Genomic DNA, 13,497 nt, shown 5'->3' on the forward strand with positions numbered 1-13,497 from the left:
GGATTACAAAAAATTAACATATGTTTAAAATTATGCATGTTATACTACCTTAAAAATACAGAGTTGAACAAGTGCAGAACATATGGGTATGCTCATTATAAACCCAAAATTGATAGGGAAATAACTATTGTCACATATAGAAAACATAGATACTTCCTAATAACACCTAGACTTCAAAAATTATTCATGTCACCAAAGACTGTTGAACACATGATATCTCATTATTCATATGATACAGTAGATGGAGTGATGATGCACTCTTCCGATAATGAAGCCTGAAAACATTTTAATAGGGTGCATCATTAGTTTTTTAGTGGAACAAAAGAACATGCGTCTTGGATCATGTACAAACAGATTCAATCCATTCCGGTTATTTGCTACTCTTTATTCTTATTGGCCGGTGATAATCACGGTTTACAACTTGCCATCAGAGATGTGTATGAGTCTGAAGTTATGTTTTTATCTACGATCATACTCGATTCTAATAGTCCAAGTTAGAATATAAATGTTTGTTTTTATCCATTGATTGATGAGTTGAAACAATTGTGGTCATCTGAGACTTTGACATATAATGTATCGAGAAAACATAATTTTCAGATGAAAACAACTTTGATAAAAAAAAAAGAAGTTATTGTTCATAAAAAAAAATAGAATGAAATAATAAAAATGAAGTTTTGTTTTAAAAAATACATTTCCCCCTAAATTTAAGTTATTTTAATTTTTATGAATTTGTATTTTAATTACTTTAAATTTGTATTGAAAAAAATATGAAGTTGGTAAAAAAAAAAAATCGTGTCATGAAATTCTAACCGAAAAAATACATTTTTTTTATTGCAAGTAGTTGCTGAAATACTTTTACATGGTTTGACAAAGTTATTTGGCATTCAGCCACACATTCCTCTCCCCTTCATGAGATGCCTCCTCAGGCCTGAGATATGTACATTTGTAATATAATCTCTCCAGTCCATGCTTCCCACGTCAAATCCAAATTCCCCCTTCTCATTTTCTGACATTCTCTCCATCAATTTTTGAGTATTGCTATTATCAAACCTGCATTTATACATTTTTCCTTTCAAATTGATTAAGCTTTGCTTCGTGTAAGGGTAAAGTAAATCATATATGTCCCTACCTTCCACCATAGAAAGTGTATGGCTCGTATATATTGGCCAAGTACTTTGCTTGTTCCAGTGATTTTCTGCATATATTTTCATGTTTTTGCGACAGCTTCCTATCCGATGAGGCCATTTCTGCTAACCGACTTTGCTGAATGACATCTCTCCATAGATGAACAAAGAAGTCTTCCATAGAGCTGAAGAGCTGCATTGATGGAACATGGATTGGCCGGCCATTTGAGTCCATGTATGGAGAGGAATTGTAGTGTTCGTAGAGCAATGTAGCCAGGTCTTGGAAAACAAGTGGATTGACAACGGATGAAGCAATCTGGTAGACATTGATATCTGATTTTTGCTCCATTCCATGCCAAGCTATTGCTGCCAATGTTGCATTAACCACCATATCTGCTGGGACCTTCAACGAATTTCAAGGAAGAAGCAATTCTTCACAAGTAAAGAAAGATGAGATATTACTTTCCTTGTAACAATATAGGATTATGAGAATTAAGCACTAGTTACCACATCAAGGACTCCATTTGGGTCTGCTAAAAAACCTGTGAGCTGCCCTTTTCCATAGCACAAAACTATTGGATCCATCATCCTGAGACAAAGGGTGAAAGAGAATGAAAGAAACATTTAGCTGAACAGAATAATATTGAATCATTGAAATTAATTAATGTGATGATAAGAGGTTCGATAAGAGATACCTATTCCCTTCCATCCATCCTGGGAATGGTTCTTTCCATGTGCTCTCAATGACACTTGGTCGAATTACGACAACCGGTATGTCTCCTCTCATGTTATCAACCACCATCTCCCTCATAGCCTTGGTGAATACATAAGTATCTTGCCACCCATATCTTTTGCCCTGTTTTGGTGTCAACTATCACACTTCAAGTCACAATTTATTCACTTCTACTTGCCATTTTCCCAATTACTACATCTTGACCAATATAATTCATATCGATTCCTTCAGAAATTGTAGAGCAAAGGAGAAGGAAAGTTGGAATCATTCATCTTTCTAAACCCAAATCTTTCATCTTTTGAGCCACTTCATTTTCTTGAAAATCTTCCTTGGAATTCACGGCCAGCTTCACTTCATTTTCGATGTCCAATGTTGTGCTTTCAGAGACTATTGGATTTTCCCTTGCTATGCAGTCGCCTAAACAGAGTGGCTTCTCCATAATTCTTCCTTGTCTTTGTCCATTGACATAAGCTGTAACCAAAAAATAACCAAAATCCAACTTATTCTGGACATTGGATTCTCTAGCCATGCAAACCATTAAGGATTGTCATTAGAAGACCCTCCTGAAAGATGTCATATAAAATTAGAACTTAACCTGTTGATACTTGCAAGAAGAGCTTGAGTTTCTGGCACTTCGCAAATCTCACGAGGTGGCAAGTTCCTCGCGTGTTGACATCAATAGCAACATCATACCTGCATTTCCACAAGGTCACAATGCAACAGTAGAATATAGCTTGAAAACACATACTAGTACCGGAGAAAATTGTCATGGTAGGAATGGAAAGAGGTCGTGCCTTTCATCAAAACTTGTATTAGCTGCTGAGTTAATGATTACGTCAACTTCATTAGCAATCTCATCTGCTAAATCTTCTTCGAACCCAAGATTGGATTCGCAGACATTTCCTACCACAGGAACTAGTTTGCTCAACATAAAAGATTGGTAGGAAACTCCATAGGTCTCTCTGAGGCACTTGAATAGCTCTGCATTTATTATCTAAGTAAAAACGATAAATCAAATTCTCATTCACCATTTATAAATGAAACCTCTGCGATTGATGAATTAAGTAGATGAAAGTTAGGAGACAGGAAATGATCAAGAGGAACACACCTCATTTTTCAATCTCGCAATTGCAGCTTCCTTGTCTTTTGCCTTGATGAAAAGATATATCTTTCCCACATCAGGCATGGTCCTTAAAATCTTCTCAATAAGAACTGCAGGTTTTAGCATATGGTACGTATTAATTATCATCAAAAGAAGAAAGAATTCAGGGCAAAGAAAATCTAATTAGAACACTATACCTTTGGCTAGAAACCCAGTTGCACCACTGATGAAGAAACATTTCCCTCTAAGAAATTTGACAATGCCAATACCATCTTGCTTCTCCACCAAAGAAGAACTAGTTGGTCCACCACAAGGCACAAGGTCCGTAACAGCAATTTCAGGTTGCCCTTTTCCGTTTGGAGACAAAACCAAACTTCCTGAATCCCTAACAGCTGCATTATGATCCTGATCACTACCCACTGCTGATCTTTCTGTTAAAACTGAAGGAAATCCACTAGACAATATTATTGCCTTTCCTCCACCACCTTGGCAATATACAACAACATTCCTCTTCCTCCACCTCAGAACACACCAGCCGCACTTACTAGACACTCTTATGAGTCTATTGGGTGCAAGTGAAGGAGAATCGAGGAACATGGACCCCATTTTCACTGACCAAGAAACAAGAGAGCACGAGATGGACAAAGAAAGTGGACAAACTAAAGATGTTTCGCAGTTAAAGAGATGGTTGGCTTTAAACCTTAGCTAAAATCTATCTAGACAAGAGCAGAAATAAAAGCTAGCAAACTAACTACGCTCTATAAGATAAATATGACATACGTTTTGGCTTGGTTTGGTTAAAGGGAAAAGGAGAAGAGGGTTAGGTATATATATATTCATGGCAATGTTTCTATAGGAGAAAATCTCTAGCTACAAGAGCTCTCTTTTTGCCACCCCTTCACATTTACCACCATTAAAGACTAAGATGGCGGGAGGTCTCTCTATATCCCTCATTTGATTAGTAATTCTTGTTTAGAAAATGTAGTTTTGCATTATTGTTTTTTGGGTTACAGTTGGTCATAATTAAGTTCTTTATGAAATAAAATAGAGGAAAGGGTGTGTAGATGGGTAGTGGACATGTGCTTGGCTCAGATTAAACCTACCATTTATGAGTTTTTACCTTATCAGACAATGAGATTCAAGTCTTTAAAGTAAAAACTAATGATTCGATGGAACCAATATAACGGAGTCGTATCTTAATCTGATTTTTATGCAATCCCATTAAGGATATTATCCACAAAAAACAGAGTGTTCAGTGATTCACGATGAAGGCATACATGTTATTATATTATAACGATGTTTTTGTCAACATGACCAAGAAAAAACAAATTTAGCGCCAAAATAATCTTTTATATGAGGTATTTTTTCTATCAAGTATTACTCAGGAAAATAAAAAAGGAAGGGTGATATTTTTAATTTTTTAAAGTATTTTTTATTTAAAAATATATTAAAATAATATTTTTTATTTTTTTTATATCAGTATATCTAAATGATCTAAAAATATAAAAAATTATTAATTTAAAAAAAAATTAAAAACATTTAAAAAACAAAAAAAAAAAAAGAGTAAAACCTACGTTCAACTTGCAGAGAATGTTGATTTCTCAATAGACATTGTTAGCTCTTTCTACATACATACCCCCACAACAGAAATGACAAAGTCTTTATAAAATTGTAGTTTGCAGACTCCGGCGACAGCATCTGTAGTCCAACGGTTAGGATAATTGCCTTCCAAGCAATAGACCCGGGTTCGACTCCCGGCAAACGCATTCTTATTTTTCACGAAAAAACCCATAGAATTCCATGAGAAAAAACCAAAGAGCTGTAGGTAAAACAGGACAGCAAAGTTTTATTTTTAATTCTTTCTCAGGTACACTGGTAAGAAAAGAAACACTTTCTCCCTTTGTAAACCATCTTAAAAATGATCAAACAAGCATGCCGTCATCACGTCAACATCTTTCTCTTGCAAAAGCATGGCATTTCATTAATCCCCTGACAAACACCGAAGGCAATTGCACTTGAAACCAAACCCTTGAAGCAAGAAAGATTGCCGAGCATCATGATCCATACTTGCATCTATATAGCAGATCCGGAGCTCTTCATCTGCAAGATACCAACAGAAGCTATTAGAGATTTTTACGTTCACATGACAAGGTTTGCCGGATTTTCCTACAGCCAGGCAAGCCCAACCCACAAATTGCAGTCGTGTAACTGCTCAAAGTAAGCACACGACTAGCTACCAAAAGTCGTTTGGGGAGTAGAGACAAAACAATAGTTGCACAAAACAAACTTCACATAAACTCAAAGGTGTAAAATGATTTCTCGACTTCCTTGTTACATCTCAAGCATCCATTTTTGCAAACCAGTAATGCTTAACTATGCTAATTAGGGGTGTTAACAAAAACCGATCAACTAAGAAAACCGAGTAAACCAAAAACACCGAACCAAGAGGAAAAACCGACTAAACCGATTTAAAAACCATAAAACCCACTCGGTTTGGTTTGGTTTCGGTTTCAAAAACTGAAACCGTTAAACCGGACCAGACAAAAAGAGCCTAATATCTCTAAAAAAAGAGGGGTACATATATTAAATACTTAACCAGTTAACCTAAACCCAAAATTATCCCCCATTTCACTTAACAAAACAGCCAGCAACACTCTCCCTAGCCTACCATTTCTCTCGTTCTTCCTTTTGCTCCCCAAAACTTGAAACTCTATTCATCTGCATCTGCCATATCTCTCTTGTTCTTCACCAATGAACAAAGTTTTTAAATCCATTGAAACCATTCGACTGTAAGCAACTTCTCTCCCTGACTTCACAGTAGCTACAGCCCTAATGTTAACAGCCTTCATGAGTAGTGGAGATCTAATAAAAAAGACTAGTAAGACAATTATAGTGATTCTCAACTCTAATATCTGAAACCAATAGCCAGAATATTTGACATTGAAGGAAATCAAATCAAAAAATTACTACTTATAGAGGGGGGAAAGGACAACAAATTAAAACTACACTTCATTAGACAAACCTTCCTCAACATCACAAAGGGCCTTCAACTGTGCATCTGCATTGTCTATCCATACAATGTGTGCATTGGGATCTGCAATAAATAATTGATAGATCAGTTCGATGAATTCCAGGCATGGTATGGCAGATGTGTTAGGATTGAATGCAAAGCCAATTGAAAAAATCCTGGTAAGTTCAGTAGGGTGGACAGACCACGTTTATTAATTCCTTGTTAAAGATCAATATGATTTTCCGATCAATGACTGAAATTTCAAGATTTGAGAAAAGATTTATCAATAGAATCACCAAAGGCAGTACTACATAAGATGAACTGCAGACTTGCATATCACAAATTGACTATGCATGGTCATGCTTCAACAAAAACTCCAGTTACCAACAGCATGAATTTATCAGAAACAAATAATAAATGAACTATTCCTTTATAATATACCCCAGCATTATGTCAAGGAAAGGGTGAACTTACCACAATCATGATTGTATAAGGATGGAAGCATGTACACAGCATTTCCAACAGCAGCTTCAGCTTCTATACAGGCTGCAGCTGATGATAGAAGATCCTCATATGATCCTACTGCCAATTCAATACGAAATGCATTTATGCGAATTCGTGCCAGTACGCTGTTGTACCATTCCTTGGTGAGGACTTACAATGTCAAAGACAAATTCTCATTCAAAAACAGTAAGCACAGAGCAATTTAAATTAAAAAGTAATGATAAACAATCCAGGATACAAGCCATCTGTTCATCTGAAATATTTGCCATAGCAAAACCACTCTTCAGCAAACCATAGCCCTCTTCCATCTGTAAAATGTTCATATATTATAATAATCTTCGCACAACTGAATTGTAGCTATACCATCAAGAAAGAGGACAGAGCAAAACATATCAATCTATTATGAGCCAAAAATCATATTCCGATTAAAAGATCATACGAGCAGGGACTTAGGTTCTGTACTAGACAATAACTTCAAAAGCGAGACAATGGGCTTTCTCCAAAGACTGTCAACAGTAACATAACATTTTCAGTTAAGAGACCAAAAAATGATTAGCCTGCTCAAAGATTTGAGAAGGCTAGAATGGAGATTGAAAAATATATGATTGATAAAGCTAACACATTTTTCAACTCTCTCAAATAAGGCCAATAAAAATGAGCGGGTAAAAGCACTCCATCAAATTAACAACAAATCCTCTATTCATTACTACAAATATTGCATGCATTGATCAGCAAAGCAGAAAGGTGTGGAGGAGGATTTCCCTATGAAACCCAAACAAGAGAATAGAGAAAGGAATTTGATTAGAACCCAGTCACGTCCGAATTTGACCTTAAAATATTTGCTGACTAGTTTTGCAAGATCAAACATATCTCTCAAACCGTATATCATAACAAGCTGAAATTTTACAGGGAGATGCTACACACATGAAACTATATTTTGATAATTTTTTAGGTCAAATAGAATTCAGAAACATATTATTCAGAGGGTTGAAGTTACTAGACAAATCTTGTCAAATATGTCAGATTAGGCCTTTGTGTATTGTTTGGGACATATCCGGAGCTACAAGTGGAATGTTGTTGCGATTCAAGTTGAGCTGTAAACTAGACATCTCAAGTTTACCAACCATTTATGGTAGGCCCAATAATTCATCCAGACAACAGAGAACGACGTGTTTGAAATCAGAATTGAAGATCTGCCAAGAATGTGCGAAAATTGAAGATTCAAGCTACATGGAAGAATTTTGGCAAGAAGACTTTGTTTTTATTATCCAATTTTATTTATTTATTTATTTATTTATTTAACGTTGAATAATTATTTTTTTAATTTGGGTTTGTTCTAACCCATTAGACATTGTTTAGGGGTTTATTTCATTATTGGACTTATGTTAGTTGATTACTAGTTTAGGTCCATTAGCTTGCAACCCAAAAGAGGTCCACTAGAGTTAGTTAGAAGAGACTATATTATGTTTTTTTTTAGCTGCAAATTTTAGCAGCAAGTTGGAGAATAAACGTGAGTTTTTTTTTGTTTGTTTGTTTACGGCAAAACAACCTTTCTTTGTAGAGACAAAGATCGTACATAGACTTATCAAAGATTAACTGGTTTCGTGGTGTCATTCGCATGCTTAAGGTTCTTAAATACAGAGTTATCTCTAGATCAAAGTCTTTTTCCAATACCTTTGGTTCTTAGGTATAGAGTTACCTTTGGCTTAAGGTTCTATCAAACATGGTTTTTCGGCTTTCCGGGTTGTTATCTACTTCGTTGGGGGTTGCTTGACTACGTGATCAAGAGGTCCGCATCACAATTTTTTTTGGAAGAGAAAAAAGGTGTGGCAAACATTCTCTGTCATAGCAACAAGAATAGTGAATTTGTCAAGCTCAAACCACATATAAAATGCCATTATTTGTGCTGCGTTATTTCAACCTATAACACCTTATCCAGCATATGTGTGGTATCACAAATAAAAGGTTCATGTAAAGTCCTCACCTCTAAAACCATCTCATGAGATAAATTAGATGGTTGAAGTATGTCAAGACTTTCAGCGGATGCAGCTCCTGATATAACCATGCAAGCCAACCGCTTTACAAGAAGTGGATACTTTAGACCTTTGTTCCTACATGATGACAGAATCAAAGAGTAAGAATACAAGACAAAAAAAAATGCCCTACAAGTCAAATCCTTGGAAGATAAGTACTGCATTTCATTTCTGTTTTCCCTGCAACAAAAGAGCAACTGTGGAAAGAGCTAATGAAAGGAGCTGGAACCTGAAAGCTCACTGATATAACATTCTTTTACACAAGAAGTTAAGAGGAGGAACGAGTACAATTAAAGGATATCTGGCTCTGCAATGATTAAATAAATGATCTGTTGTTCTCGATGCCACTGAGTAAATCGCTAAATCTCATACTAGACTGTAGTAGAGTAGAGCACGACATTAGAAATTAGGCTTACATTAATGCTATTAGTTAAAGAAATCAAGATGAGATCAAGGCATCATCAAGATACAAATAAGTCAAATGAAATGGGTTTGAGAAACCTTCATACCGACAATAGTCATCAAAAGCTAACCAATCTGCTTTCGTCTCAACTTAACACCTGAAAAAGTTGTGAGAAACTTAAATTTAGTTTACGAAATCCAGTCCTTGGCCAGGAAACATCCAATAAAAAATCATAGCAAAGAAAGCCCGAAAACGGAAGCAACTTCTCAACAGTACAAAGTGTGTGTGTGTGTGTGTGTGTGTGCGACCCACCTTTGATTAAAATCATAATTCAACCTCTTAAGCTGAATTGCACTTATTATCTGCAAATAGAACTAGTAAAACGCACCCAGTTAACTAAAATATGGTCTACATTAATCACACATCAAATTTGAGCTATTTCTCACGCCATGCCAATAAACCAACTTTGTCTCTTAATCAAAATATCAAACAGGTTATGGGTATTTTACTGTGTGACCAATATCCGTTGCCTATTTAACGAAAACTGCAAGTCCCAGTATACCTTAGCATTCTCTTTACACTCTTGACTGCAAAAGGCAACCCCTTTTCCATGAAACTCGGTCGAAGTTAACTTCTTGAGGCAAAAATAACAGACAGTGTTAATAGTTGAAAGAGAAGGATGAGCCAAAATAGGTTTTGCAGTGTGTATGAGATCTCCAGCACAGATTTTCCTAGTGGAAAACACGCCTCGACCAGCTGACTCAGTGAGTGCGACTCGAATCGGAGGCGGATCGGGTCTGGAAGGTTTGTTGTAATCTTCTGTGGTGGTGGAGAAGGGAAGTGTGGAATGTTGGGATCTTGGGAAAAGTGGGGTTTTGAAGCGGGAAAGGTAACGGCTATAACGGACTAAATGGGACATTTTGGTTCAATGGTACTTCTATCTCATGTGATATCTCTTCTTGTCTTCTATATACAAACATGGCATGGGACGATTATGAGTATGATTGAGAATTTGATAGTAATTGTTTTTTAAATTCAATTTTTCTGATTCGGTAGTTCGATCTATGATTTATCATTCATGGACGTTGATAAGATCCTTCCATTTAGCAGCACCTTAGGATGGTATAGCCTTAAAGTTAAGGGCGAGGTTCAAACGAGGAAAGGCTTACGGTGGATACCTAGGCACCCAGAAACGAGGAATAATTTTTCGTAATGAAATATATGTTAATGATGTTTTTTTATTTTTAAAAAATTATTTTTGACATCAACACATTAAAACGATCCAAAACATACAAATCATATTAAATTTTAGCAAAAAAAAAACAAATTTGAATTTTTTGGAAACGCGGTTTGCACTGTGTTTCCAAACGGTTTCTACGAGTACCAACCATAATTTTGAATTTAAAAAAATAAATTAAAAATAAATTTTAAAAAATAAAAAAAATATTGTTTTAACATAATTTTAAATAAAAAATATTTTAAAAACAACACTATTATCTTAATATTCTTTGTTTCTAGAACCATCCTAAAAAAAAAATTAGAAAAAAATGAGAAATAAGATTACAGAATTCATATCTTAAGTCTTGACAATAATATCTTTATATATACAATATATCAACATTACTCTTTTTTTTTTCAATATAGCATGTCATCTTGTAACTCTTTTTTTTAAAAAGAAAAAAAAAACAGCTGCAGCTTGAAAGAAAAATATGGGAAAGTAGCATGAAAAAATTTAGAAAATAGCATAGCCAGAAAAAAATGGTAGCACAGCTAGAAAGAAAATACTGTTAGGATCCATTGATTAAGTGTGTGTTTGTTTCTAGGAAAACCAATTCCTGGAATTCATTTTCCTTATTTTCCCATGTTTGGCAACAACATGGAAAACTAGTCAACGGAAACTTAATTCCGGTCAACACAGAAAACACAACTTTAACAAAGGAAAGTGTTTTCCTTTTGATAAGAACCGGAAAACACTTTCCTTTTCTTTCATTACACACATTTTTCTCAAATTCTCAATTCACGGTCTCTCTCTTTTCGTCAACAATTGGGAAGCAGCAACAAGTGCATCATTTCTCTTGAACAATTGGAAGCTCTTAAATCACGGTCTCTCTCAAATCATTTCAGGTATTTGTTTGCCTTTATTATTTCCTTTATGTTTATTTTCTTCTCCTTTATGTTTTTATCTTCTTAGATCTGTAAGAATTATAGCATAAATTCTTCATCTTCTTGATAAATCTGCTACCTGTCATATTTTTCCCATAACATAACACAGTTTGCTTCTTCATCTTTCCTCGTCACATTCGGTGTGTTCAAAACAACCCAAATTCACAAAGCAAGCCATAAAAAGCACATGTTTTCCATTCTTCCTCACTCACATCTTGCAGAACCGGCAGAACCAAACAAACCACAAATCAAAGCAAAATCCCTACCTTGAAGATTACTGTGAATCAATCAAAGCAAAATGGCCAAACTTCCCCAGCAAAAAGCATTCCCTACCCGGTTTCCCCGTCCCCGGATCCAGCCACCATATCCCGGGTGGAAGCATAAAGAGAGAGAGGCAATGTGTAGAACTGGAATTAGCCATCATATGAAGGAATTAATCAACCCTTGCTCTCTTTTTTTCAAGTCCCAGTAGAAGTAGTCGGGGGAGAGAGGGAGGAGAACTGGGAAGGAGGAGCGGGAAGGGGAAGGGGATGACAGAAACCTAGAGAAACCGAACAGGGAAAGGGGAAGGGGATGACAGAAACCGAACAGGGAGAAACCGGGGAAGGGGAAGGGGAAGAGAGAAACCGAAACCGAACAGGGGAAGGGGAAGGGGAAGGGGAAGGGGATGAGAGAAACCAAAATCGAACAGGGGAAGGGGAAGGGGATGACAGGGGAAGGGAGAAACCGAAACCGAAACCGAACAGGGGAAGGGGAAGGGGATGACAGGGGAAGAGAGAAACCAGGGGAAGGGGAATTAGATGAGAGAAACCGGGGAAGGGGAATTAGAGGAAGGGGCATGAGAGGTGATTGCAGGGGAATCCACCGAGACCGAGAGGAAGTTTAATAAGGGGAATTAACAGAATCAAATATAAAAACGTTGATAACACTAAAAAGCATGTTTTTTTTTGCCACAATTATTGTTTTATTTTGCTATATTTATAGATGTGCTTGTTTTATTTTGCTTTGATTAATTTATGATTAGTGTTTGATTATATTTGTTACATATGGATAAATTTGTGGGACGATGCTGGTAATTATATGGATTTCATTGCGCAATTTCTAATCGTTATTAAATTTGAATTGTATAATTTTCAAAACGGTTTTATTGTATTGATTGTGTAAGTATTTTATATGTTTTTTTTAATATTTATTTCCCTAAATTTTTAGGTTTTGTTATCAGAAAACTTCACTTTCATGTCATGGATAGTAAGATAATTCATGCAGCATGTATGAGAGTAGCTGTAACTGTGATAGCAACAGGGGTAGCTATTATTGAACAAGAAAGAAATAGAATTTATATACTAAGAGAACCACGTATAAATGCAATTGCTCAACGAGAATTCTATATTGACAGCATTTTAAATCGAGGTAATAGACATTGCGTTGAACAAATTCGTATGAAACCTGTTGTCTTATATAGATTGTGTGATGTTCTCACAAGTCGTGACCTATTACGATCAACTCAAAATGTGTCCATTAGGAAGCAAGTAATAGTGTTCTTACAAATTGTAGGCCAAAACCAAATATTTCGTTTTATTAGTGGTGTATACTATAGGTCTGTTGAAACTATCCATCGTTACTTTAGAATTGTTTTAAAAGCAGTTCTTAAGTTATACAAACACTTTATTAAAAATCCAGAAGATACAATTCCAGCAGAGATAATGAATAATCGAAGATTCTATCCTTGTTTTAAGGTATAAAAACAATACCAATATTTTTATACATTAAGTAATTATATCTTGAAGAAAAGGTTATAAATTATTTTTTCATGTTTATATAGAATTGTGTGGGAGCAATTGATGGTACCCATGTTCCTGTAAATGTTCCTGTTGAGATTCAAGGAAAGTTTCGAGGTCGAAAAGAAGGAACAACACAGAATGTTTTAGCAGCTATAACTTTTGATTTGAAATTTATATATGTTTTAGCTGGCTGGGAAGGAAGTGCCCGTGATTCACGGGTTTTAGGTGATGCATTATCAAGACCTAATGGTCTAAAAATTCCAGAAGGTATATAATAAAGTATGTATTATATGCAATAAACATATAAAATGTCTTATTACATAAAGATAGTAATAGGTTTTTTTTAATTTGTAAGGAAATATTATCTCGGTGATGCTGGTTACGGTATTCGAAAAGGAATCATTTCTCCTTTTCGTGGAGTTCGATATCACTTGAATGAGTTTACAGAACGTTCACCAGAAAATGAAAAGGAGCTATTTAATCTTCGACACTCTTCATTGAGAACCGCTATTGAGCGAGGGTTTGGTATTTTGAAGAGTCGTTTTAGATCAATTGATGGAAAATCTTTTTGGTCTTATGAAACACAAGTAGATGTTGTGCTTGCATGTTGTATTATTCATAATCACATAATGGGAGTTGATCCT

At 35.5% G+C, this 13,497-nt stretch overlaps 2 protein-coding genes and 1 non-coding gene across 3 annotated transcripts; 1 reads left to right on the forward strand and 2 right to left on the reverse strand.

Moving 5' to 3' along the window:
* Positions 1–884: 884 nt before the first annotated feature.
* Positions 885–3,565, reverse strand: LOC7455623 (fatty acyl-CoA reductase 2, chloroplastic). Its single transcript, XM_024603758.2, has 9 exons — positions 3,157–3,565; positions 2,966–3,069; positions 2,652–2,851; positions 2,453–2,550; positions 2,130–2,328; positions 1,820–1,981; positions 1,632–1,713; positions 1,130–1,527; positions 885–1,050 (listed from the first exon to the last, which is right to left on the reverse strand). Exons 1-9 carry the CDS (start codon positions 3,563–3,565, stop codon positions 885–887), a joined length of 1,818 nt encoding a protein of 605 aa, XP_024459526.2.
* A 1,088-nt stretch (positions 3,566–4,653) lies between these two features.
* TRNAG-UCC (transfer RNA glycine (anticodon UCC)) lies at positions 4,654–4,725 on the forward strand. The gene has a single exon. It is a non-coding gene; the product is annotated as a tRNA-Gly (tRNA).
* A 54-nt stretch (positions 4,726–4,779) lies between these two features.
* LOC7455622 (histone-lysine N-methyltransferase ATXR4) lies at positions 4,780–9,902 on the reverse strand. The gene is given in 7 exon segments (XM_024603328.2): positions 4,780–5,059; positions 5,982–6,053; positions 6,444–6,623; positions 6,712–6,781; positions 8,458–8,584; positions 9,016–9,066; positions 9,455–9,902. Coding segments are annotated over 7 exon segments (993 nt in total). The 5' UTR covers positions 9,829–9,902; the 3' UTR covers positions 4,780–4,940.
* Positions 9,903–13,497: the final 3,595 nt, after the last annotated feature.

Source organism: Populus trichocarpa, chromosome 6 (genome assembly GCF_000002775.5).
Source record: "Populus trichocarpa isolate Nisqually-1 chromosome 6, P.trichocarpa_v4.1, whole genome shotgun sequence".
Classification (NCBI taxonomy): domain Eukaryota; kingdom Viridiplantae; phylum Streptophyta; class Magnoliopsida; order Malpighiales; family Salicaceae; genus Populus; species Populus trichocarpa.

Coding starts and splice junctions, on each gene's coding strand:
- LOC7455623 (XM_024603758.2), bottom strand. CDS start 3,565: ATGGGGTCCATGTTCCTCGATTCTCCTTCACTTGCACCCAATAGACTC. Junction 2,852..2,965: donor TTGCGAGATTGAAAAATGAG/GTGTGTTCCTCT, acceptor GTTTTTACTTAG/ATAATAAATGCAGAGCTATT. Junction 2,329..2,452: donor CTTCTTGCAAGTATCAACAG/GTTAAGTTCTAA, acceptor TTTTGGTTACAG/CTTATGTCAATGGACAAAGA.